At 36.1% G+C, this 26,879-nt stretch overlaps 1 protein-coding gene across 4 annotated transcripts in view; it reads left to right on the forward strand.

The window, feature by feature from the left end:
• Positions 1 to 1,043: 1,043 nt before the first annotated feature.
• TEX9 (testis expressed 9) overlaps positions 1,044 to 26,879 on the forward strand; it is a 61,149-nt gene continuing 35,313 nt past the window's right edge. For 3 of the 4 annotated variants that reach the window (XM_032417389.1, XM_032417388.1, XM_032417386.1), the window contains exons 1-9: positions 1,044 to 1,135; positions 1,239 to 1,330; positions 9,125 to 9,188; positions 10,968 to 11,047; positions 17,287 to 17,332; positions 18,308 to 18,390; positions 19,888 to 20,066; positions 22,921 to 23,003; positions 23,621 to 23,794. In XM_032417389.1, coding sequence (XP_032273280.1) covers positions 1,109 to 1,135; positions 1,239 to 1,330; positions 9,125 to 9,188; positions 10,968 to 11,047; positions 17,287 to 17,332; positions 18,308 to 18,390; positions 19,888 to 20,066; positions 22,921 to 23,003; positions 23,621 to 23,794 — 828 coding nt within the window. In that variant the 5' untranslated portion in view covers positions 1,044 to 1,108. Of the gene's footprint in view, positions 1,136 to 1,238; positions 1,331 to 8,549; positions 8,966 to 9,124; positions 9,189 to 10,967; positions 11,048 to 17,286; positions 17,333 to 18,307; positions 18,391 to 19,887; positions 20,067 to 22,920; positions 23,004 to 23,620; positions 23,795 to 26,879 lie in introns of those variants that run through there. The other variant, XM_032417390.1, reaches the window with a different exon arrangement.

Raw genomic sequence — 26,879 nt, forward strand, 5'->3', positions numbered from 1 at the left:
TAACAAATCCAACAGGAAGAGACAGACTTGCACATGGATACACTTTATTATCCCGGTAGGAGGAAGAAGGGTGTTCCTCATACCCTGGCAACAGCCCAGCCAGTAAGAGACAGTCACAACTCAGCCAATAAGAGACTGTCACAGCTCAGCCAATGGAAAGCCAGTATACTTCAAACTCCCAGTTTATTTCAATGGACTGTTGTTTGTAACAGCTTTCCCAACATCCCCATTTCCTGTATAAGAGCAGTTCTCGCCTTTGTTCTGTGGGCTTGCCTATAGTTCTGCTGCAGCTTGCTTGTTCCAGATTGCAATTCTCTGCTATTCCCAAATAAACCCATTTTTGCTGGTAAAATAACTGGCAGTTTTTTGTTTTTTTTTAAGGCTAACACCCTAAATGTGAAGGTTTATTTCTGAACTCTTAATTTTATTCCAGAAGAGTTGGCAAATTTAACTACTTACTGTTTCAGCCACAATCCTAATCACGAATTCACTTCTCATAGTAACTCTATGAGATGGGCACTATTCTTACTCCCATTTTATAGGTGAAGTAGCCAAGATACAGCGTGATTTACCCAGACCATACAACTAGTAAGTGGCAGAGCCAGGACCTGAACTTAGGCTGACTGATTTGAGAGACCGAGCCTTTAATCATGCTATAAATAAAGGTGAGAAATTAGAACTTAGAATTCCAACGAAGAGTTCATTTTTTTAAAAAAAACAGGTGGAGGTCGAAGTGGCCAGTAAGTTTGGAAAAGCACAGGAGTAGGGGCTTTACTAGCTTGCTTCTTACTGAGTTTTAGAAACGGACCTGCCTTCCTTGGTTGAAACCTTTCCAACCCCAACTTAAGAATTTATAAATCAACGCACTAGGTTGGCTCCTCTGGCTACTGGGGCAGTTCAGAGCGGGGGTCGCCCTTTCGGCCCACACTTAGAGCTGCGGTCCGCCCCCTCCTCAGCCCTCAAGCCCCACCCCAGCCTCAGGCCGCTGTCCGCGGAGAGCCCAGGAGTGCACGGAGTCTGCGCTCAGGGCGCTATGCTGTACGGGATGCGGTAACTCTCGCGGGAAGATGCGTTCGTTGCCTCGGTAACAGCGTCGCGGTCGCGAAAGATGGCGGGGCGAAGTGTTGGTCCCCGGGTCAGTTCAAACGGACTCCAGGGTGGCGACTAGCTTCTCAGCCGGCCAGAGAACGCGAAACCTCATTTAACTTCGGGTCTGAAAGTCTCTTTCTCTTTTACAGAGACGGAACGTTTCAGGCACTCCGGTCCCGGCGCGAGTTCAGCAACCTGCTGCGTCTCGACCGGACCTCCTTGCCAGGGAGGAAGAATATAAGTAAGAAATGAGGCTGTTCAGGTTTTCCTTCTTTCTTTTACCCAAACGAGGTTGCTTGCAAGTACTTTCCTGGTGATTGACTGGATCTTTGGGATCACTCATTGTTCACCATTCTCTTTTCAACATCCTGTTCGCTAGTCCTCATCTTTTCTCCGCTAACTTATGTGTTTGAAAGGGGTGAAAATTTATCCCAAGTAAACATGTTCGTCAGCAAAATGATACTGCTAGAGGTGATTTGGATAGTAGGAATTGCCAATAGTTCAGTTTCTAGTTTAAGAAAATCCACTTAATTTGGAGCTCTTGAAGTTTGATTATGTAAATTTCTCATAGGCTTGGTTTCTAAATTGAAAGCGTGTTTCCTCTCAGTGCAGTTGGAATTCCCGTTCTCATCTACATTTGGTGGAGTTAGGAGGAGGATTTCCTTTACTTATCTGCTCTCAGTGTAATTACACCTATTCTGACAACACGTGCTTTCATTCTTGGACCATTTCACTCGTCATCCCCAGTTTTCACACAGAAGCCAGAGTAATCATTTAATTTGATCAAGTCAGTACTTTGCCTGAAACTCTGCAGTGGTTCCCCGTTGCACTTTAGAAAGTCTGTTAGATCTGGCTCCTGTGTCTTGTTTGAGCTGGTGCCTTCTCTTTTTTGCCTACCAGTCTCCAGCCTCATTGGCCTTTAAGGTTCTCAAGCTTTTCCCTTGAGGGCAATCATACACATGCCTTCCACCTGTAATGCTAAGAGTGGTCTTCCTCAATTACGTTAAGCTTCCCAGTTACTCTTTTTTACTCATTATTCTTTGCAGTTAGCATAATGGTTCCACATTCATTTGTTAGTGTACTTTTTGTCTGTTTACTCCACTGGTCTGTAAATTCTTTAAAGTCAGAGGCCAAGTCTTTTGTCATTGCATATATCCTTACAAAATTATATTTTAACAACTCATTTTCTTTATAATTTACTTAATTTAAATTAAAATTTGGGAAACATAGCACTGATTCAAATTGTTAAACATAGAGTTACCATATGGTCTGTACTTAAAGCATATTTATTTGTTTATTTTTATTTTCTGACTAGTTTATTCTTTTTTTAATTCAAGTTAGTTAACATATAGTGTAGTATTGCTTTCAGAAATAGAATTTAGTGATTCATCACTTACATACAACGCACAGTGCTCATCCCAACAAGTGCCCTCCTTAATGCCCATCCCCCCCCCCCAGCCGGTCCCCTCCAGCAAACCTGGTTCTTCTCTATATTTAAGAGTCTCTTATGGTTTGCCTCCCTCTCTGTTTTTATCTTATTTTATAAAATTAAAGCATATTTAAAGTTAAAATGGAACTGTACTATCTTTTGATGAACTAGGCACTTGTTAATTTGCCATAGCATGTAGGAAGGTAATCATTCTCCTCTATTTAATGAAATGGGTCTGTTAATCCAGTTCAAGAGTGTACTTCAGCAACTGATCGCTTGTCCTTGCACAGGTCTGAATTAGCTGTGCTCAACCCCAAATGGTTATTTTCATTACCATATACCAGATATCACCAAATACCTGCATTGGTTAGGTTAATTCATTTACTTAAGGGTATATTTTGCACCTGGCTCTGGTATGTTGTTATGGCCCTGCTTAAAATCTTCTTAAAGACATCTACAGGAGCTATTCTATTTCAGCAGAAATCATTTTGTGATAAAGATGGCCAGTTGTTACTTGTTCTGTTATCTTTACTCCAGTGTGCAAATCTAGGCATATATGAACAGAGTAGCTCCCAGGCTCAGCCTGAAGTTGTAGATTACTTCTGTGCCATGCAGAAGAGTAAAATGTCTGGCCGTTCTTGTAGGTAAGAATATGAGTTAATAACAGAGTATTATGCCACATGTTCTTGGTATTAATCATATATGGGATGTCTTCAATCAGCAGAACACAGCACTTCCTGGGGATCCCAAGCCACAATCTTCTATAATCAGCTTCTGTCGAATATTTGGAGGAAATAATCACTATCTGAGAGGACAGACTACAGAATATGCTAATGGCTCAAGTCAGTAGGTTTTCCACGTTTCATGCCTATGTTATAAAACCAGAAAGCTAAAAAATAAGATTATGTGACCTCTGTTTTAATGGTCTTGATAGCTGGTAGGACAAGCCCCACCCCTCCCCACAAATGCCAATTACATTGGATTTATAGATTAATTTGCAGAGCACTGGCATCTTTATGCTGTTGAATCTTTCCTTTCATGAATATGATACATTTCCATTTACACAGGGGTGGGTGTGTTTTTTTTGGTGTCCTTTAATATTTTATATTACTACATTAAGCTATCATGTATATAATCTGTCTTGTAGTTTTTGTGGCTGTAATGAATGGCTTTTTTTTTTTTCTTAAATAGGCTCCATGCCCAGCGTGGAGCCCATGCAGGGCTTAAACTCACGCCCTGAGATCAAGACTTGAGCTGAGATCAGGAGTCAGACACTCAACCAGCTGAGCCACCCAGGTGCCCCAAGAATTGCATGCTCCACTGACTGAGCCAGCCAGGCGCCCCACCTTGCATTTTTTATAATGACAGTTACATCATATGCAAATTATGATAGTGTTGTCTCTTCACAGTTTCTCATGCATCTTTTTTTTTCTCAATTTAGTTAGGACCTCCATTGCAGTATGGAATAGAAAAAGTGATGGTGTGCATCCTTATCTTGGTTATGATTTTAAGGAGCCCACTTAATTTATCACTGTGTTTGAAGTTTGATATAGAGTTTTGCTAGATTCTTTTATCAGGTTTAAGGACATTGTTTCCTTTAATTCCTATTTTGAATGAATGTTAAATCTTATCAAAACTTTTTTTCCCAAATTAATTTAGGTGATTAAATGCCCTCTCCCTCACACACACACACACATGCACATTTAATGTTTTAACATATTGAACTACCAAGCAGATTTTTTATTTTCCTTTAAAGACTGTTGAACTTGATTGCTATAGATTTATGTAGGTTTTTTGCATCTTTGAACAAAAGTGAGATTGGCCTTATACTTCTTTCTAGTTCTTTTCCTTCTGATTTTGATATCAGTATTAGCCACATGAAATAATTGAATAGTTTTCCTTTTTGTTTTTTTCTGTTCTTGGAAGCTTTTTGTAATCAGGGATCATCTACCCTTTGGTTAAAATTGTGAAATTGAGTGTGATGTATTTTTTTTATGGATTTTTTTTGCCTATCAATTCAGTTTCGTTAATGATTATTCATTTATTTAGATGTACTAGTGCTTCCAGAATAAATTTTGATTATTTGGTAGTTTTCTAGAAAAGTGTCCACTTCATGTATGTTTTAAAAGTTGATAGCATTGGGGCGCCTGGGTGGCTCAGTCGGTTAAGCCGCTGCCTTCAGCCTAGATCATGATCCCAGGACCCTGGGATCAAGCCCCGCGTGGGGCTCCCTGCTCAGCGGGAAGCCTGCTTCTCCTTCTCCTCCCCACTCGTGCTCTCTCTCGCTATCTCTGTCTCTCTCTCTCTGTCTCAAATAAATAAATAAAATCTAAAAAAAAAAGGTAATAGCATAAATATGCTCTAATATGCTTATTTTTGTATTTTAATAATAGTTAATTTAATAAAATACCAGTATAGTTAGCATACAGTGTTAAATTTGTTTCAGGTATACAATATAGTGATTCAGCAATTCCATACATCACCTGGTGCTCATCACAACAATTGCACTCTTTCATCGCCATCACCTGTTTCACCCAACCCCCACCCCCTCCCCAGTTTGTTCTCTACACACACGTTTTAAGTCTTGTGTGTAACCTTATACATCTTTTCGAAGATTTCCAGTATTATTTTGTCTTTTTATCAGTCTTTCTGGGAGGTTTATCTATTTTATTGGTCTGTTCAGAGAACTAGATTTTGATTTTGTTGCTAATCTGTGTAGTTTTTTAAAATTTCATTGGTCTTTATTCTAGCTCTTCTAATTGTGGTGGATTTTTTTTTTTTTTTTTTTTTTACTTTTTAGTTCTAAATTAGTTTACTTTTTGTTTATTTTGTTTTTCAGATTTTTCTTATTTTTTAATAAATACATTTAATTTCTGTAAATTTCTCTCCAACTACAGCTTATTTGTATTTCAGGAACTGTTTTGATACGTATTTCTTTTGTGGTTATTTAGTTTTAAATATTTTATGATTTTCATAGTGGTTATTTAGGAGTTTTTTAATTCCCAAGCATATAGGGTATTTGCTTATTTTATTTTTGTTATTTTAAATTTATTTTTAATTGCACTATGGTCAGAGAATTATATACTACTGATTTTTAAAAATATATTGAAACTTGTGAGCAGTACATATTCAATTTTTGTAAATGTTCACGTATTCTTGATAGGAAGGATATTTACTATTTGTTGATGAATCTCTTAGCTCAAGCTAATTAATTTGGCTGTCCATAACATGAGTATCCTCACCATTTTTTTCCCCTGCTAGCTCTGTTGATTTCTGTTAGAGGTATATTAAATAAACTGTAACTATAGTTTAAAAAATTCTCCTTATAATTGTGTCCATTTTTGCTTGGATGCTATATTGTTTGATTTACTTAAATCTTCTAGATGAATTCTCCTTTCATTATTATTCAGTGCCATTTTTTATTCCTTTATTTCCAAGCTTTTTATGTCATTTAGCTTTAACAGTATTCTTTTTATGTCCTGTGTTATCATTTCTGCCTTCTGATAAGTGAATTTATTTATATTATTGGATTATTAACTTAAAGTTGTATGAACCATCTTATTTTTTGTATTTTCTTTTTTTTTTTACTATCCCTTTTCTTTGTTGTTTTCTGTCTTCTGTTGAAGGAATTTTTGTTGTCTTTATTTTTCTTTTTCTGGTTTGGAAAGACCTTAAAATGCTTTAACTTGGTTTTCCTGTCTGTTAAGTTAGATAATACTTTACTTCCTCTTTGTTTTGAATCCTCCTACTCTCCAGGTTATCATTAATGTTATTTTTATATTCTGTACTAAGTTAGATTTATCATCACATTTTCTAATTTTTTTCCTCATCATGATTTTTTCCTAGGTTCAGGTTCCTCCTTCCTGAAGTGTAGACCCTTCATTACTTCTGAGTCTCATCTTTTCTGAAAATTTTATTACATGACATTTATTCTTCAATGACAGTTTAGCTGCACATGGAATTCTAAATGGTCTGTTTTCTTCCTCCTCAGTCCATTAAAGATAACACTTCATTGTCCATTGGAATTTAGAGATGTTGAAAAGCCATTTTAGCTTTTTAGAACATAATGCTGGTAGACTATTTTTCTTGGTTCTTTTAAAATAATTGCTTTGGTAACTTAAAGATCATTTTTGTCTTTGAAGTTCTGCAGTTTCACTATAATGTATACAGTGTGGGCTTGTTTTCTTTCTTTCTCTCTTTTTTTTAAGATTTAATTTTTAAGTAATCTCTACACCCAGTGTGGGGTTTCAAACCCACAACCCCGAGATCAAGAGTCACATGCTCTACCAACTGAGCCAGCCAGGCGCCCCTGTTTTCTTAATTCTACTTGAGATTCATGTCTTTCCTCAATTTAAGAAAATTCTCAGTATTCAAATATTGACATTACCTCCTCTGGAATTTCCTTCTGCAACTTCTATTAGGTAACTACACATCTGTCTTTGTCCTATAGTCTCTCTTCAATGCATGTTAACCTCTCTTTTATATTTTTATCTTTTTGTTTCTCGATCTCCTTTTAGGTGAATTTTCTCAAATCTGTCTTCTCATTCGTTTCCTTTTCAGTTCATGGTATTGTTCAGTGTAGCCACTGAGTGAGTTTTTAAATGCAATGACTGTGTTTTTCATTTATGTAATTTCTATTTGGTTCTTTTCTAAATTCAGTGTTCTTTTGTAATAAATACTTGTTCTTGCCTAATGGTTTCTATTCCTGCTTTTGGGGGAGTGGGCAAATGAAAAATGCTGGTTTAAAAATCTCTTAAAAATAGATTTTAGATTTAGATAATCCTGTTCTTACGGTATAAATTTTGTTGTGTCTACTGATTCTCTTTCTTGGCAACTCCTTTCTTTATGCAATTTATTATCTTTGTGAAGTCATTTTTAGTAGGGTTTGCTTTCTGAGAGAGTTCCGTATATTCTAGATAAGTAAATATCCTTGTGGGTTGATTGCACATTTACTTTTCCTAGCTTATCAGAGTTTTCACTGGTTTTGGAGCAGCTTTCTGTACTAAAATTTGGCATAGGGTCCCTCTACCATTTGGGTTAGATGAATTTGCTGTGTTTACTCACAAGAGAATCTTTTCCACCCATGGCTCAGTTTCATTTCCGTTCACCTAAGGTTAGGGGTAGTGTTTTTGTAGTCTGTGTTTCGCAGGTGTAGCCCTTCATGACTCCCACACATGCATCAGTTTTTAGCTGTTAGACTGTTTTGGCTTCTGTTCCTGTTTACTGCTCTCACTTTGAGTTGCTGCTTTATTTTTAGTGCCAGGGTATTTCCCTTGCCTGAGCTGGAGCTTAGCAATATTTCCTTCATTACATTTTATCCAACATGTCCATCGGTTTGGAGCAGGATAGTGTTCTGAGTCATCTCAGAATGCTATATTGACCAGAAGCTTCTATTTAAGTTCTCATGATTCTTGTTAAGGAAATATGAAAAATCAAGTAATGGCATCTTAACTGCAACTTCACATCTTTATTAGATATTTTTCTTTTGATTAATTCATCCTAAGATATACAGATATTTCTTAAAATACTAGACTGTTTTAAGAAGAGATATAATACTACCTTTTTTTTCTGGGAGTGGGGATTGTCAGTGATTTTTGTTACTTCTGAATCACATATCTAACTGAAACAACAAGATATTTTAAAAATTGCTCAACATACTCCCTTCATATAATTTTAAAAGAGCCTAGATAGTCTAGAAATGTGAGCTATGAATAAAATTTAAAAATTTTATGCTTTTGAAGATGTTTATTATAGTGTTAACCTTTAAAAGTGAAAAAAGGACTTTAACAGTAGGAACAGTTCAGTACATTATGTTAAGTGCAACTCATTACAATATTGTGTAGCCATTTAAGGCATGAATTATAAAAATTATGTAGAGCTAAACATATTCTATATTTTTATGGGAAAACATAGTATGAAATTGTGTATATAGGTGAAAATTGGAAGGAAATATGAAAAATAGAAACAATTGGATGATGGTAGGATTATGAGCAATTTTATCTTTAAAAACAGTTTCCTTCAGTGATATTGCCATTCTTCCATTCTAAATTGGGCCAAATAGTACTCCTATTCTTTGCCAGATTCCAAATTGATTGGGGGAAAAAAAGGAGTGGCAGGTAGACGTCAAAACAAGCACCTTTGTTTCTGAAGCTGATATTGAAGTGTGTAACTGAGATATGAGCCACATTAGGCCTGCTCATTAAGCTCCAGATTTACCTCCCCAGTTGCAGCAATACCCCCAGACCAAAGCAGGCTTCTCCCTCATCCTGTCCCACTCCTGCCCCCATTTGGAGTTGATCCCAAGAAGATGAATAGTGGAACTGAATTGAACCCACCCAATTTATTCTACCCAAATAAGTCATTACACCTGAATGAGGGCCAGAGAGAGGCCAAGAGTTACTGTTTGAATTTCTACCACAAAAGATGAGGAATCATGAAGATTTGGAGGTAAGTGTTCTAATAGTAATGGTAATTTTAGAGTAAAAATGTCATGTGTATGTTTTGGCATTCTTGATTAGCTAAAGTGTAGTTATTGAAACTTAATTACTTTTATTTTTGTTAGAATCTTCAGTATATCCCAAATATGAAATTATTTTTTGCTTTTAGGCGTTTGAATGCAGAATTAGAGGCAAAAACAGCTGATCTGGTTCGTCAAGCTGAGGAAGTAATAGTAAGTGAATGTGCAATTATTATTAATTTCATGTGAGTGCTAGTTTTTTAACTTTCTAAAGTGCCCAAAGCATAAATTTTTAGGTCAATGAATTATCACAGATTGAATATGAATATATGAATAGATGTATGTATATATGCACGAATGTTTTTGATATGCACACATTTTCTAAAAGCCACTGAAAAAGCGTTTTCCATTTAGATGTTCCAACCATCTAAATAGTAAGAACATTGATATTTAATAATCTTTCCCACTACTTTAAAATTAATGTTTGAGAGTAGATGTATAGAATTAATGCTGGTAATTCAGTAAGGATAGAAATAAAATGGGCTCAGGACAAAAGTTGAATAAAGGATAGCAATCATCACTAATACTCAGATGATAATTTGTTTCTTAAATTCTCCAGTTGGTTGTAATTCAAATTCTTAGGGCTAGTCTAGTCAGATTTATAGTTAGAAAAAAATGTAGTGGTTATATCACTAGACAAAGTAAGCGTATTTTGCTCCATTCTGGCTACCAAATTGGTTATTCCTACTTTAAGCAGCAACTTAAGCATTAGCATTCCCATTATTTATTGATAGGATATTAGGATATAGTAGTATTCCTTAGACGAATAAAGTAGCTGCTTTCAAACTTTTTTCAGTTTTTACTCTATATTTTTTTCTTTTAAATTCTCCACCCATCCTCCTTGGGGGTGGTAGTGAAAAATAGGCAATAATTTGTTTTAATGCCTTATACAGATCCATCATTATTTGTTAGTTTTGGAATAAGAAACATATATATATATATATAATATTTCAGGTAATATATTTAGATAATGGTTACAGATTTGCTAGTTTCATTTATAATTAAATATTTTACTAAAAATAAATTTTTATTATATCTTTTAGTTTTTGCCAGTGTCTAAAGTAGGAAAATAATTAACAAACCCAGTGTTCGAGAAGAATGAAGGATTCATTATACATTCTGCTCCAAGAATCCTCTAATAAGGATGATTCCCTGCCCCCACCCCTGCCCCGAAAGAGTAGAGTAGAAGCCTGGGAAGGACTGGAAAAGGGGAGAGGACATTCCTGCCCCACGGGAGCTAATGGATATAACTTTTACTGCATTGAATTTTTGTTCACTCATTTTCACTTCTTGATATATCATTGCCAAAAGCTTTTACTCTTAGTGCTTTAGTGCTTCATGGTCTTCACATTGAAGCTCTGGGGCATGGGTGGCTCAGTCGGTTAAGCATCTGATTCTTGATTTCTACTCAGGTCATGATCTCAGGGTTGTGAGTTTGAGCCCCATGTTGGGCTCTGCACTGGGCATGGAGCGTGCTTAAGATTCTTTCTCTCCCTCTGCCCCTCCTCCTCCACCACCCCTCATGCACTCTCTCTCTCAAAAAAAAAAAAAAAAATTGAAGCTTTGCCTGATTTGAGACAAGTTTTTCTACCCATTAAACGAATTTATGCTTTAATTTCCTGTGAGCCTAATTTCCTTTGCATGTTACACAAGTTGGAAGCCTAATGTAGTGGGGAAGCAGGAGGTAGATAAAATCAGATAAAGGCATTGATACATTTTTCCCTTAGAATTGACTTTCTTAATCCAGAATGAATGAAAGGTGGAACTACATTGTTACAGACCTTATATTCATACCATAGCATTTGAGTTCTGTGCCTTGATTTCATGGAAACTGTGGACAACTCTGAAATGATTAATGATCAGAAAGGTACTTGACTATATCCTGGTTTTGTGGTTTTTCTCTATATGACTTATCTTTATTCATTTAACTAGAGAGATCAGCGAGAAGTACAATCAAGGCCGGTCTCAACACAAATTAAATCATATGAAAAGGAAGAGGATTGCAGTTTAAGGTAAGTAACTTAAATTCTCAAACACCATTTTTTTGATGATGTATGTAGATCTTTTGTTACGTAAAATCTTTTTTGCATGTAAGTATTAAAAATCTATAATTTGAAAAATAATGTAATATATAATATACTAATAAAGGGGCGCCTGGGTGGCTCAGTTGTTAAGCGGCTGCCTTCGGCTCAGGTCATGATCTCAGGGTCCTGGGATCAAGCCCCGCATCGGGCTCCCTGCTCAGCGGGAAGCCTGCTTCTCCCTCTCCCACTCCCCCTGCTTGTGTTCTCTCTCACTGTGTCTCTCTCTGTCAAATAAAAAAATAAAATCTTAAAAAATATATATATATACTAATAAAATGGAGGCTTATATGAACCAGACGTGATGTAAACCCTTTACCTACTTTATGTCATTTAGTCCTTAAAGTATTATTTTGAAATAAATATTATTGTCCTCATTTTAAAAATGAGGAAATAGGAGCTTAGCAAAGTTCAGTAGCTTGCCCAAGGATATATAGATAATATGTGATTTCACTGAGATGCAAACCACAGTTGGTAAGATTTCTGAACCTTTTCTTACATAGTATACTGTCTTTCTTTTTTTTAAATTCCATATGAAAATTAGATAAAAATAAGTTCGTAAAAATAAAATAGATCTGTTTTTCCTTGAATTTCACGTGAACTTCAGGTATGTCAAAAAAATAGGGAATCGGGACGCTTGGGTGGCTCAGTCAGTTAAGCGTCGGCCTTTGGCTCAGGTCATGATCCCAGAGTCCTGGGATCGAGTCCCACATCAGGCTCCTTGCTCGATGGGGAGCCTGGTTCTCCCTCTGCGTGCTTCTCCCTCTGCCTGCCACTCCCCACCTGCTTGTGCTCTCTCTCTCTCTCTCTCTCTCTGACAAATAAATAAAATCTTTAAAAAAAATAGGGAATGGAGATGTATTTAGGAATAAACTTAACAGGAAACAAAGGATCTGTGTGAATAAAACTATAAAATGGTATAGCAGAGGCAATGGTGTTCACCCAACATTCCTAGTCTTGCTATGAGCAGAAGTCAGATTATTCTCTTCCAAGCCAACAGATAGGAGTTGTATTTTGAACCTCCAGCTGACTCTTTCTCTGCCACGATCAGTGAAAATCCAGTTGATGAAACCTCCCAGCCTGGTCTCTGGGTGACCATGTGGACCTTATGGGAAAAAAGGGCCCTCTATCCCTCTCTACTGCTACTTTGTGTTAAGCCGCTGAAATTTTGGGGTTGATCTCCTAGCTTATCCTAACGAATACAGCAATTGGTATTGAGAATTAGGTGCCATATGACAAAAACTGGGAAAGTGTGTCTTTAGCTTCGTAGTTAGGTGGTAGCCAGCAAGGAAACTGATCCTGGAGGCTGGAAAGGTAGAGAGGTACTATTAGTGTAGTGGCCATGGATTTAGTAAAGCTGCCACCTTTGGTAAATTGGAAGGCAGAACAGGTGTCAAATGAACTTGTGCTCTTGGGGGGGGGAGGGGAGAGGTTGGAAGACAGAACATTAGTAGTATGTGCTGTTACTATTAGTTGTATTCTTTCCACACTGAATTGTCTTGGCAGTCTTGTCAAAAATCAGCTGACTGGAGGCACATGGTTTCATTTGTGGACTCTCAATTCTATTCCATTGATCTATATATCTGTTCTTATGCCAGTACCACACTGTCTTGATTACCCTTGCTTTGTAGGGTTAGCTGCTTTTATTTTTTTTATTTTTATTTTTTAAAGATTTTATTTATTTATTTGACAGAGAGAGGCACAGCGAGAGAGGGAACAGAAGCAGGGGGAGTGGGAGAGGGAGAAGCAGGCTTCCCGCCGAGCAGGGAGCCCGATGTGGGGCCCGATCCCAGGACCCCGGGATCATGACCTGAGCCGAAGGCAGACGCTTAACGACTGAGCCACCCAGGTGCCCCTTTATTTTTTTATTTTTTAAGATTTTATTTATTCATTTGAGACACAGAGATAGAGATAGAGAGAGAGAGAGCACGAGCAGGGGGAGAGGCAGGCAGAGAGAGGGAGAAGCAGGCTCCCTGCAGAGCAGGGAGCCGATGTGGGGCTCCATCCCAGGACCCTGGGATCATGACCTGAGCCAAAGGCAGATGCTTAACCGACTGAGCCACCCAGGCGCCCTGGGTTAGCTGCTTTTAGACCAAAAAATTATGAGATAAAATTGAGGAAGTCTTTGAGGAACAAAGCCTATTAAAGCTCAGCCTTGAAGCAAAGATCAGACTAAAGATGTGGTCTTCATGCTATTGATAAGACTTTATAATGGATTAAGGTTCTTCAGGGCAAGGATCCTTTTGAATGGCACCTAGTGAAACTTCCAATTAGATAAAATGGCTCTAGGCAAAGCTCTAACTAAAGGTATAGTCTCCCTATAGAAGCCTGACAACCTCAAAGTAAGCCATTATTAAAGTGGGGGGGTGGGAAGAGGGTGAGGTGTTCAGTGTAAAGAAATATAGTCTTGGAAAGAACAGTGGATGTGGTAATGGCACATGGAACCGACTGGAATCAAACAGATATGAAATCCACTAGTTTTGGGGGGGAGTTGTACCAGCTAAGAAACTTTGAATGATAGACTAAAACTGTGACTGTTTAAATCTCAAAACAGCTGTAGGTCCTCCCAGTCTTCTAAGATGAAGAAGCAGGCTGTGAGAGCAGCACGGCCCTAACAGGGTAGAATGTTTAAACACCTTAGAGGACTTACAAACAAAAAAGAAATGTGTTACTTAAGCAGCAGTATATTTAGCTCATACTGGAAATATTGGGACATTATTTATTTACTCAAAAATACTGCATATGATCCAGCAATTCCCCTTTAGTTATTTACCCAAGAGAAATGAAGACACATGTCCAAGTGAAAACCTGTATGCAAATGTTTATAGCACTTTTATTCATAACTGCCAAAAACTGGGAACAGCTCACATATCAAGTGGTGAACCAATAGGATAAGCAGATTATGGTATATCCATGCAATGGAATACTACTTGGCAGTAAAAAGCAATGAACTCTTGATGCAGCAACAACATGGAAGCTAAGTCAAAGAAGCCAGATTAAAACATATGTATACTGTATGATTCCATTATTTTCGAGTTATTTAAAATCTAGTTAACATACAGTGTAATATTAATTTCAGGTGTAGAATTCAGTGATTCATCACTTATATACAACACCGAGTGCTCATCACCAGTGCTGTCCTCAATGCCCATCCCCCATCTAGTCCCTCCCCCTGCCTATTTCCTCTCCAGTAACCATCAGTTTGTTCTCTAGAGTTAGGAGTCTGTTTTCTGGTTGGTTTCCCTGTCTTTTCTCCCCCCCATATTCCATTTATTTGACGTTCTGAAAAAGGTAAAACTATAGCCACAGAATCTGATTAGTGTTTGTGTGTTATGGAGGGGAGGGAATTAACTACAAAGAGTCACAATGGAAATTTTGGGGATGATGGAAATTGTCTCTCTCTTAGTTGTTGTGGTGGCTACATGACCATAAAATTTGTTAAAATTTATAGAACTGTTTGGGACGCCTGGGTGGCTCAGTCGGTTAAGCCTCTGCCTTCGGCTCAGGTCATGATCCCAGGGTCCTGGGATCAAGTCCCGTATCGGGCTCCTTGCTCAACAGGGAGCCTGCTTCTCCCTCTGCCTGCCGCTCCCCTGCTTGTGCTCTCTTTCTCTCTGACAAATAAATAAAATCTAAAAAAAAAAAAAATTTATAGAACTGTAGAGGTGCCTAGGTGGTTCAGTCGGTTGGATGTCTGACTCTGACATGATCTCATGGCTTGTGGGATTGAGCCCCGCATTGGACTTCTTGCTCAGTGGGGAGTCTGCTTGAAAGATTCTGTCCTTCTGCCCCTCCCCCTGCTTATGTGCTCTCTCCCTCCCTAAAAATGAATAAAACTTTAAAAAAATTTATAGAACTGTAAATCTAAAAATAGTGTATTTTAAATTTTTTATATCATTTGATATACACACATGAAACTATATATCCTTATTATATGTAATGCTTTCTGATATTTTATGGGAAATGATGTTTAGCAGTTATCAAAATTCCAAAATTTGTATTACAAAGATTAGGCACAGCTTTTATCAAGTAAACTAAAAGACTGAAATGATGGTAACAACAGCTAATCCCTAGATTCTGTTGAAGCAAGTGAGAGACTGATTTCACAAGCATAAAAATAAATCTGTCGGTTTCCTTTCACTAAATTTTCCTTAAGTGGGAAGTGGTGATGACATCTCTGTTTACCTTGATCAGGTGGCTTTTTAAAAAAATGCTACTGTTTGAACAGATGGCTTTTACCACGTGAAACATGCCACTTGACTATTATTTGGAAATTGCTGAAGATGGGAGGTAATTCTGTAAAGAGACAATCCATTTTGGCTTGGAACAATCATTCATGTAAATGATGGTGGTCAGGCAGTATATATTATAATAGATCTTCAACATCCAAGGTTACTCTGCCAAACAATATGGTCAGGAAACCAGAATTTAGTTTCCTAATAGTATAGCATACATATCCTTCATTCTGCTGGAAGCAAGATTTACCACACAAATCATTTCAGTTATGTTACACACAAACCTTTCATGGAGAAGTGTAACAAAAATAGCTAGAGTACTGTGTTTTAGTTCATTTTTCCTGGAAATACACTAGCAAAATAATGTCACTCTGCTAAACCTGAGGGAGACCAGTAACCCTTAAATGTCTTTTGGCTGATACATATGTGTATTAGGGGAGCAGAGATGGAAGATGTAGAAAATGTAAGGAAATGGCAAGTATTAATTTGATATGAAGGCCATTAAAGAGGACGCTTAAAATTTGAATAAAACTTGGTAACATTTTAATGTCGTATGTGAGAATGGTTCTTTAGTCTCTATAATTTTAAGGTATTTTGAAAGCCGCCTTTTTTCTTCCCAGAGCTATTTCTAGTTCTTTAAAAGGTTGTATATAATATTATCTAAGTATATTTTTGTGTTTAATATTGAAATAACTTATGTATGACTAGTTGAGTAGGTGGCATATGACAGAAAGTAATTTTGTTTTTGTGTCCTTATGGTTATGAATTCTCAGGGGATATGATGGAGGGTTTTTTTTTGGTTTTTTGGTTTTTAATAGTAACAATAGTAACATGGTAGATTTTCAGAAATATTAATACATGTAATGGGGATGATCTAGACAATTGATCGGGGTAGGCAAACTCATCCAATAAAATTTACAAAATTTTTGTATTTGTGGGCTTTACAGTCTTTGTCATAACTACTCAACTTTACTGTTGTAGTGAGAAAACAGCCATAGATAATGTGAAATGAATGGATGTGGGTGGATTCAGCCCATGGGCCATAAAGTGCAGACCCCATAAACACTCTTTGTTTTAAATAAAAACATATTTTGAAAACTGTGCATAAAAATGAGTTGTATTTTAGAGGTCAAACTTCCAGTAATAAAATGAGTTAGTTGTGGCAATGTAATTACAGCACAGGGAATATAGTCAATATTATTATAACAACTTTGTATGGTAACAGATGGTAACTAGACCTGTTGTGGGGGCCATTTTGTAATATATAAAAATATTGAATCACTGTGATGTACACCTGAAACTAATAGGCTATTGTATGTCAATTACACTTCAATAAAAAAAAGAATGTGAAGTTAAAATGTTAAAAAAAAAATGAGTTGTATTTTAGATGTATTTATTCATGCATTTAACAAATACTTATTCAGTGACAGTTTAAGAGCTCATATGCTAGGTACTATGCCATTTACTAGGCATAGAGCAGTGAACAAGGCAGACATGATTCCTACCGTCATGGAGTTCACAGTGTAATGGGGAAAACAGACACTGACCAAGTATTTAAATGCATTTACAAAGGATAACACTGGATGGGCTCACACTAAAAAGCCTTGTGGTGAATCATTTTGTAAAATTGATAATCCTTGTGTATTACCAATAATCACTCCTTATGATTTTCATTTGTTAAAATTTGTGCTATATTTCGCTACAAAAATATTGGTATTATAGTATATCTTCTCAAAGGTGAATTGTTTAACCAAAGAACTTTTGTTGTTTTTGATACTTATCAAAATAAATTAACAGGTGCATGACTAGAATCATAGCAAAGTCTGCTTGATAGTTGTCTATTTTCCCTTTCAGATATAATTACTGTTCAATTCTATTGTGTCTCACTTTAGTATCATCTATTGTTAATGTGTAATGTTTATTTTTGGTCTGTAGAGGTCTGTTGTCTGAAGGGATAGTTCATCTACATTCAGAAACTAAGGTATGAAATCAAACTTTTGGGGTGCCTGGGTGGCTCAGTTGGTTAAGCGGCTGCCTTCGGCTCAGGTTATGATCCCGGAGTCCTGGGATCAAGCCCCACATCGGGCTCCCTGCTCAGCGGAGAGCCTGCTTCTCCCTCTCCCTATGCCTGCTCTCCCCCTGCTTGTGTGCTCTCAAATAAATAAATAAAATGTTTTAAAAAAAATAAAACTTTCTATAAATATAATTACATTCTGTAGAATTTAGGTTATTTTTTAGAATTTTCTTAGAATAAAACAGAGGAGTATGACTATAGAAATAGAATATAAGCCTTGATACTTAGAAGAGATGCCTTCATGAAATGTTGCTCATAAAATAAATTGAATCCTTTTTTGTTTCATAATTTCACTAAACAATCTGGATATATATTGGAAAAAATTCTAAGTAAAATGAATCTGTAACCTAAGCATTTTTAGTTTCCTCTCTGAAGCCCAAATTTACTAGATATACCACCCAAAAAAGAAAAGTATTTATATACAAAGGAGGTAATTTGAGAGGTTTATTCATTCATTTAAATATTTACAGTGTGTAGATCACTATTGCAGGTGCTGGGTGAATTGGGATCTACACGTTCCCCACCTAGTGGGATCTAGGCCAAGGGAACGGTATATGTGAAGGTCTGTCTGGGGAATAATCAGTGAGGAGAACTAATTTCTGTGAGCCAGAACATCCAGTTTAATGTTCCACTAGCTAGCTGATTATCCTTGAATTTTGGAGGCTCATTTTCCTTATCTTTGAATCTGTTGGTGCTAGTGATATCTAGGTCTTTTCCTAGATATATACAATTCTGGGATTCTTTAAAATACAATTTGATTAATTCCATGAAAATAGCAATTCTTGTGTGTAGTAAACTAGCAATTCTGTGTATTACAAAATTGCTTTCCATGACAAATGATTAGAATCTAATTAATCAATAATTTAAATTCTTTTGATGTAGCCAAAGACCGAAAATGTTGATGCAGTAAACAAGGTTCAAAACAAACTGCGCTCTGCGAATAAAGGAAGGAAAACAAATTCAAGGTATAGTACGGTTTTAAAAGTATTACTTTCCTTTTTTAGTTTTATGATTCACAGTACCATCATTTTAATTATTAAGCTCTTTTTCTTTTTCCAGATCTTTTTATACCTTACATTGTCTGTATCTTACCTACATTCAATAACTTAAAACATGTTCTACTCAGAAATGTCTTGCAGCAGTTACTAAACATTATATGTTGTTCTCTCAAGCAAAATCGCCACATTTCAAATTTTTAAGTGTTAATGAGATATTTTCTGAGAGCTAAGACTAAAACGTAGGTGTCTTTCTCTGCCTAGTTCTCTCAAACTAGTCTACTTTTTTGAGCATTTAATAGAACACTATACATTATTGTGTATCTTGACATACAGAATGATTTGGTGTGCTCAAAGTAAGGCTGTAGTATCATTGTAATTTACATTCTTGTTTTTGGTGAGAAAGAATTCAAGACTGTTCTTAGTGTTTTAAGCTTGACAAGGGGACCAAGAGGCTCTCTGGGATAGGAGACCTAGAAAAGGAAGGTCACACCTGCAGTGGATTGTACCAACCAGCTTCTTTTTATTAAATGTGTGTTACTTACCCAAAATGATAATTGCATTATGATCCTAGAAAAATCTTTGTTAATGTTTGTGTCTTTTAATTGGCTAAATAACTTTTTTGCTTTTTGAATAAAAGAAAGAAAAAATAGAATGAAGGGATAACGAAGAGAAAATAAATCTAAAAAAGAAGAAAAGAGAACATATCCTGCATACATAACGTAACTGGTTATCTTATTTTCAGACTTCAAAATTACTTTTTAAAGAAAAGGTTGTTTTTCTAAGTAGAATTCTGAAGGCTTTGCTTATGTGGTAAAAGGTAAGTTAGGCTTTAAGGAAAAAGTTAAAAATAAGGCTTTCAGAACCATAAACAGTGGGTTGGGGCTGGCCCATTCCTTAATGCCTTTACTAGTGACTTTTATTTCATATTTCTTCCCTTGTTAAGAAAATCAAATCTAATTTTTTGGTTGATTTTGATTCTGGTTAGAATGTGTTTCTTTAGGTGGAAAAAAAGAGTTGATTTTGATTGAGCTAATAACTTCACTCTAATTTTTTTCTTAAGAGGTATTATTCTTTAGTGTTTGCAGAATTATGGCTAGAAGCAATATCACTTTATACGGTTCTTCTTCAGCAGCATGTAATTTAAAAGCCGCAGTATGGATTTGACCTGGGAGGCTAGGTTCAGCACTCTTAGTTTTGACGTTTACTTGTTTGGAGGTAATGTCTAGACAAACTGGCTTCATAAGCCTTCTCTAACTCTGTAGCTGTGTGATTCATAAAAATTGAAAGTCAGTTAAGTCTTTTATAGTATCATCCTTGAAAGTATCAATTGTAGATTTCGTCATAAATTTAAAATTAATAATTTTGATCTGCTTTGTTATTTGAATAAAATCATATCTCCTTTGTATATTGACGTTGTATGTAATATATGAATGTGTATATATGTGTGTGTTTGTTTATTTATAGTATAAAATTGAAATACTCTGATGTACAGACTGCCAATGATGTTGCTATTCCAGAGGATTTTTCAGACTTTTCTCTTGCAAAAACAATTAGCAAACTTGAAGGGCAACTGGAGGAAGAAGGTTTGCCTGATTATATAGATGATGATATTTTTTGTGGTGTTAGTAATGATATTGGAACAGGTAAGTTTTATTTTTATCCTTATATCACATTTATTTAGAAAAAGATATTTGGGAACGATTTTTCTTGCATTTAAAAAATGTGTTGTGATATCTTGCATTTGTTTCAAAATCATCTAGTGGGACATGATGGTAGGAGGAGTGAGTGGAATTATAGATGAAATAAAATTGGTTTTGAGTCAATAATTGTTGAAAATGGGTGATGGGAAAGTGGTTTTTCATTGACATCATCTCTATATATATGTTTGACATTTTCCATTATAAAAAGTAAAAATGAAAAACACTATATGGAGGGTGCCTGGATGGCTCAGTCACTTAAGCGACCAACTCTTGATTTCAGCTCAGGTAATGACCTCAGGGTGGTGGGATTGAGCCCTGTGTCAGGCTCCCCACTCATCGGGGAGTCTGGTTGAGATTATCTCCCTCTCCCGTAGCCCCTCCCCCCTCAATAAATAAATCTTTAAAAAAAAAGACTGTATGGTATTGGTTTCATTGACCACATTTCAACTAAGCTTAAAATGCCCCATAGCTTATCATTAAAACATTAAAATAATTTGGGGGGGGGCAAAGGGAGAAGGAGAGAGAGAATCTTAAGCAGGCTTCATGCCCAGTGCAGAGCCCAATGCAGGGCTCCATCTCACAACCCTGAGATCATGGCCAGAACCAAAATCAAGGGTCGGACGCTAAACCAACTGAGCCACCCAGGTGCCCCATATTAAAATAATTTTTAAAACCCAATGTTTCTTTGAATTCCTTTCATCTATTGATACTGTATTCTACTTACTGCATGTTAAAAGTATAAATGAATGGTTGATGTGGCATCAGTTAAAATGATCACATTAGTTTTCTAATGAATGTAATTTTCTTTCTTATAAACTTGTTCTCTGCATATCACTTTGAAAAATAATACTAAGTTTAGATCATCTAAAAACAGAATTTAGTTACCAGTAATGCCTCTAGAACTGTTGAATTTATGAGGAGCTACCTCTGCGTTTATAAACAAAGAATAAGACAGTTGAGTGTATTTGAACATGGTTAATACTGAACTATAGTTGTGACATCAGGCAAGCCACTTAGCCTCTCTGTAATAGCAGTTTCTTCATTTCAAAATTTAGCAGTTTGTATGAGATGGTCATAAGATGTATCTTTAAAATTCTCTTGATTCTGTGAAAACCGTAATAATTTATATGTGTAATGATTATTGTGCTGCATGCTACTTAGTCATAAATGAGCAATTCATTTATGAATTTATTACATTTACTGACTTATCTAAGCTTTCTGGGGGTACTTTTCAGAAGAGAAGGTAAGTGAAGCAGGAAGTTGCCTTATGTCTCTGTCAAGATGCCTTCAAGGACACAGTGGTCACACGTTGACTGTTCTTCACCCATGGCCCTGTTAGAATATTCCTGCTTTTAGATACATAGAACCAGTACAAACAGACTACCTTAAATTGCTAGTTTCTTTTTATTGCTGAATCACCTCTCTGCCACTTTGCCTCCCTCCCTTCCCTTTCCAGACTCTTTGGCCAAGGTATCTCCCCTTCTGGCGGAGTTTTCTCTTATTCCAGATGATTGCCTGAATGGCTGTACAGGCAAGAGGAAAAGATAAAAAAAAAAGTGGCTTAGTAGCACATACTGCTCTGTAAGACTAAAGTCAGAGGGAGATGGGGATGGGAGGTTAATGCTATTGGGCCTGCACAGGTGAGAGCATTCGGCTCCTTGGTTACACTGAGGTTAGTTGGGGGAGAGAGAGATGGACGAAGTCATGCTCTCCCATTCTTCCTCCTTTCTCCTTAGAGACCAACTACTGCAAACTTCACATTTTTAAATATATCATTTCCCTTCTATCCTTTGCTAACCTGGAGTGTCATGAGAGGCTTGAAGGAGATTTGAGGCTAGACAGGTCTAGGTGGGTTAGAGCCAGTCATCGTTAATCAGCTCCATGGTAACACTGGGAACATTTAGTAAGAAGAGCTTTGGAGTGGAAAGTATATATGGAGATGTTTGTGCTCTTTTGGGATATATCCTAATGACTCCTCAGAGACAGTTCAGGGTGTTTATTCAAGATAAGATCCATGAAGGCAAAGCTTGTCTTATCCCTACTATGCCTGGAACATTATAGAGACTTAATGTATATTTTTTGGATAAATGATCAAATGAATTATGGAGTGAGTTCTAAGTTCACTTTTCACTTTATTTACTTACATAGTTCTAGAAACATCAAAGATTTGCTGCTGATATCATTGAATAAAGAATTTTAGGTAGCAATGAAATACCAAAGGCAGATCTTAGGGACTGTGGGAGAAAACTTCAGCAGTAAGGTATTAGTGTGTTTCTTTGCTTCTAAGGCACATAGACTACATTTTAACTTCCATGAAATCGGGATATGTGTTACAATCACTAGTATTTTATAATCACAGTGGCTGAGATTGAAGTTGAGTTTTGCTAGAGAGGTTTTATGTTTGTTTCTGCCAAACACCTGGGGACGTTACCAACCTGAAACCACTTTAAATTCTGACTGAGGTATTTTGGATCACGTTGGTAAAGACAAATTCAGTCTGCAGACTTAACGTGAGTACTGGCTTGTGGTTTAGATTCTCAGGAGAGGTTTTTGTTGTTTTTCCCTTCTTTACTCAGTTCCAGGTTGAGATGTGAAGAGTTCCTTTCTGTTGGGTGGATTTGTTTTTCATTTATCTTTATAGTATGGGTATTTAGTGTCTTTAGTGTTCTCAGACAGGGATCTCCTGTTAAATTCCCCATCTTGAACATTTTTTCCTCATAAAATAATGGTCTGTCTTGCAATTGGTGGCATCTTAGATTCAGTGAAAGACAATAAATGTAATTATTTAAATCCACAGAAGCCCAGAACAGATTTTTAAAGGCCAAACTCCGTGTTATGCAGGAGGAATTGGATAATGTTGTATATGAATGCAATAAAAAGGTAAAAACCTATCAAAATAAATCCTCTAATATTCAAAGATATTTTAGGAGCAGTTTCAGTTATTTTTTAAAATATATTCATTGAGATGTAATTTACAGTTAAATTTTGAATTATATGTAAATACTAAATTTTATTCTATTTTGAGATGTTGAATTTTCACAGCTAAAAAATATTAAATACTTGTTAGCAGTTAGAATTTTCTGTATAAGATTTACAAATGTAAGCTCTTAAATAAAAATAAAACATCTGACTTTTTTTTTTTTAAAAGATTTTATTTATTTATTTGACAGAGAGAGACAAAGTGAAAGAGGGAACACAAGCAGAGGGAGTGGGAGAGGGAGAAGCAGGCTTCCTGCGGAGCAGGGAGCCCGATGCGGGGCTCGATCCCAGGACACTGGGATCATGACCTGAGCCGAAGGCAGACGCTTAACGACTGAGCCACTCAGGCGCCCCCTGACTTCCATTTTTGAAGATAAAAATGGAATGCAGTTTGTTTTTCTTTGTGAAGTGAATATAAGTATCTCAAATCATATGAAGCTCCTTTTTGTTTTCTGCTTTATGTTGTGATACCAAACCTTGTGCATTTTTTCACATAATCTATAATTTCCTAACTATAGGAAAATGAAATTCAGGATTTAAAGTCTCAGATAAAAAACTTTGAAGAAGATTGTATGAGACAGCAGCGAACAATTAATTTGCAACAGTCTCAAACAGAAAAATATAAAACTCTTTTTGAAGAGCTAAATAAAAAATGTGATGGATTACAGCAGCAGCTGTCTTCAGTAGAAAAGGTAATTTTGCTATTTTTCTGGACCTAATGTTAAAGGTACTATAAAACATTAAAGTTACATATTTGTGTGGGCACCACTTTTGCTTGTTCAGTTATTTTGTTAGTATTTACTAAAAAGTCTTCCACCATATAAGAATATTTTTTAATAGCTTTATTGAAATACAATTCACATATAATACAAATCACCCTTTTAAAGTATACAGTTCAGTGGCTTAATATATTCAGGGGTTGTGTAGCTGTCACCATGATCAATGTTAGAACATTTTCATCACCCCAAAAAAAGACACTCCATACCCTTTAGCCACTGTACCCCAACCCTCTTCCCCCAGTCCCCTCCAGCTCTAGGCAACTTCTAATCTATTTTCTGTTGATAGATTTGCCTATTTTGGACATTTGGACGTTCTATATATAGAATCATAAAATATGAGGTATTTTGTGACTGACATCTTTTGTTTAAGAATGTTTTTGAGGTTCATCCACGTTGTAGTACATATCAGTACTTCATTCCTTTTTATAAAGTAATATTCTGTTATATGGATAAAACACATCTGGGGCGCCTGGGTGGCTCAGTCCTTAAGCGTCTGCCTTCGGCTCAGGTCATGATCCCAGGGTCCTGGGATCGAGCCCCACATCGGGCTCCCTGCTCCGCAGGAAGCCTGTTTCTCCCTCTCCCACTCCCCCTGCTTGTGTTCCTGCTCTCGCTATGTCTCTCTCTGTCAAAAAAATAAATAAAATCTTTAAAAAAAAAACAAAAACACACATCTGTTTATCAGTTGATGGACATTTGTGTTATTTCCACTTTTGGGCTATTTTGAATAATGCTGCTGTGAACATTAACATACAAGTTTTTGTGTAGACATATGTTTTCATTTGTCTTGGGTATATACCTAAGAGTAGAATCATTGGATCATATGGGAACCCTGTGTTTAACCTTTTGAAAAACTCAACTATTTTCCAAGCTAGCTGTACCATTTGTACATTTCCACCAGTAGTGTGTAAGGGTTCCATTTTCTACACATCCTCACCAACACATGTTAGATTATCTTTTTGATTATAGCCATTCTAATCATGTGAAGTGGTTATCTCGTCATTTTGATTTGCATTTCTCTGATAACTAAAGATGTTGAGCATCTTTTCATATGTTTATTGGCCATTTGTATATCTTCTTTGGAGAAATGTCTGATCAGATCCTCTGCCCATTGTTTAAATTGGAATTTTTAAATTATTGAGTAGTAAATGTTTTTTATATATTTTAAGAGTCAAGTCCCTTATCAGATACATGATTTCTAAATACCTCTCCTATTCTTTGGGTTGTCTCTTCATTTTCTTTACAGTGTCCTTTGAAGCACAAAATTTTTTGATTTTGAAGCCCAGCATATCTAATTTTCCTTTGGTTGTTTGTGCTTTTGGTGTCAAATGTAATGGGATAATACATTTTAAATAAGCTATCCCATTAAAAAAACTTATATTAATGTACCATTGAGATAATAAAAATAAAACATACTCTATGGTATTACTTTGTAAGACTTATGATAAAAATTATGTAAAATAAGAGATTTAGGGAGTAAGAAATTATGCCTTCATTTCTATATTTTTCTTTAGTATGTTCATGTAAAAGCATATTTTTGACCATTTTGGTCTTGTATAATTAGCATTATCTTCTGATAATAAATTTCTTAACATTGGCTTTATTGAGAGAAAATTTGTATACAGTACATCACCCTTTTTAATTATACAGTTCTGTGAGTTTTGACAAATACATAGTCATATAACTAGTGCCATAATTGAGATACAGAACAGTTCCACCATCCCTAAAAATTCCCTTGTGAATTTAGTCAAGTCATCCTCCTACTTCCAGTCTAAGGCGACCACTGATCTGGTTTCGGTTCTTATATTTTGGCCTTTTCCAGCATATCATGTAATTAGAATCACATAGAGTTACTTAGTAGGCTTTTGAGTCTGTTTTTTTCATTTGCATAAGGCAATTGAGGTCAGTCCATGTTGTAGTCTGTTCCTTTTCATTACTGAGTAGTGTAACATTGAATGGATGGATATACCACATTTTGATTACCTATATATCTGGAAATCAAAATTAATTATGATATCTAATAGTGTAAGCCAGTACTATCCAATATGGTAGCTCACTATATGTGGCTAGTCCAAATTGTGACATGCTGTAAGTTTAAAATAAATACCAGATTTCGAAGCCTTAATAAATAATAAAAAAATAATATTTTTATATTGATTATATATTAAAATATTTTGGATATATTGGGGTAAGTGAACTATAGCATTATAATTAATTTCACTTGTTTCTTTTTAAAGTAGCTGCTTTAAAATTACATATGTGGTTCACAGTATGTGGTTCATATGTTGGTCTAAAAAATATAGACAAGTGTTCTTTTTTTTTTAATTTAATTTTATTATGTTATGTTAGTTACCATACTATGATTAGTTTTTGATGTAGTGTTCCATGATTCATTGTTTTCGAATAACACCCAGTGCTCCATGCAGTATGTGCCCTCCTTAATACCCATCACCGGGCTAGCCCATCCCCCCATCCCTCTCCCCTCTAAAACCCTCTGTTTCCCGGAGTCCATAGTCTCTCATGGCTCTTTCTCCCTCCAACTACCCCCCCCCTTCATTTTTCCCTTTCTTCTCCTAATGTCCTCCATGCTATTCCTTATGTTCCACAAATAAGTGAAACCATATGATAATTGACTTTCTCTGCTTGACTTATTTAACTTAGCATAATCTCCTCCAGTCCCATCCATGTTGATGTAAAAGTTGGGTATTCATCCTTTCTGATGGCTGAGTAATATTCCATTGTATATATGGACCACATCTTCTTTATCCATTCGCTGTTGAAGGGCATCTCGGCTCTTTCCACAGTTTGGCTATTGTGGACATTGCTGCTATGAACATTGGGGTGCATGTGGCCCTTCTTTTCACTACATCTGTTAGACAAGTGTTCTAAGAAAAAACCTGTTGTATCTGGGAAACCAGTATTTTTATTTGTCATGATACTTTATCATTTGTCATATGCTACCAAGTTTCTGGTCATATCATCATTATCATTTCACATA

The sequence above is a fragment of the Phoca vitulina genome, unplaced genomic scaffold, assembly GCF_004348235.1.
Source record: "Phoca vitulina isolate PV1807 unplaced genomic scaffold, GSC_HSeal_1.0 scaffold20, whole genome shotgun sequence".
In the NCBI taxonomy this organism is placed as follows: domain Eukaryota; kingdom Metazoa; phylum Chordata; class Mammalia; order Carnivora; family Phocidae; genus Phoca; species Phoca vitulina.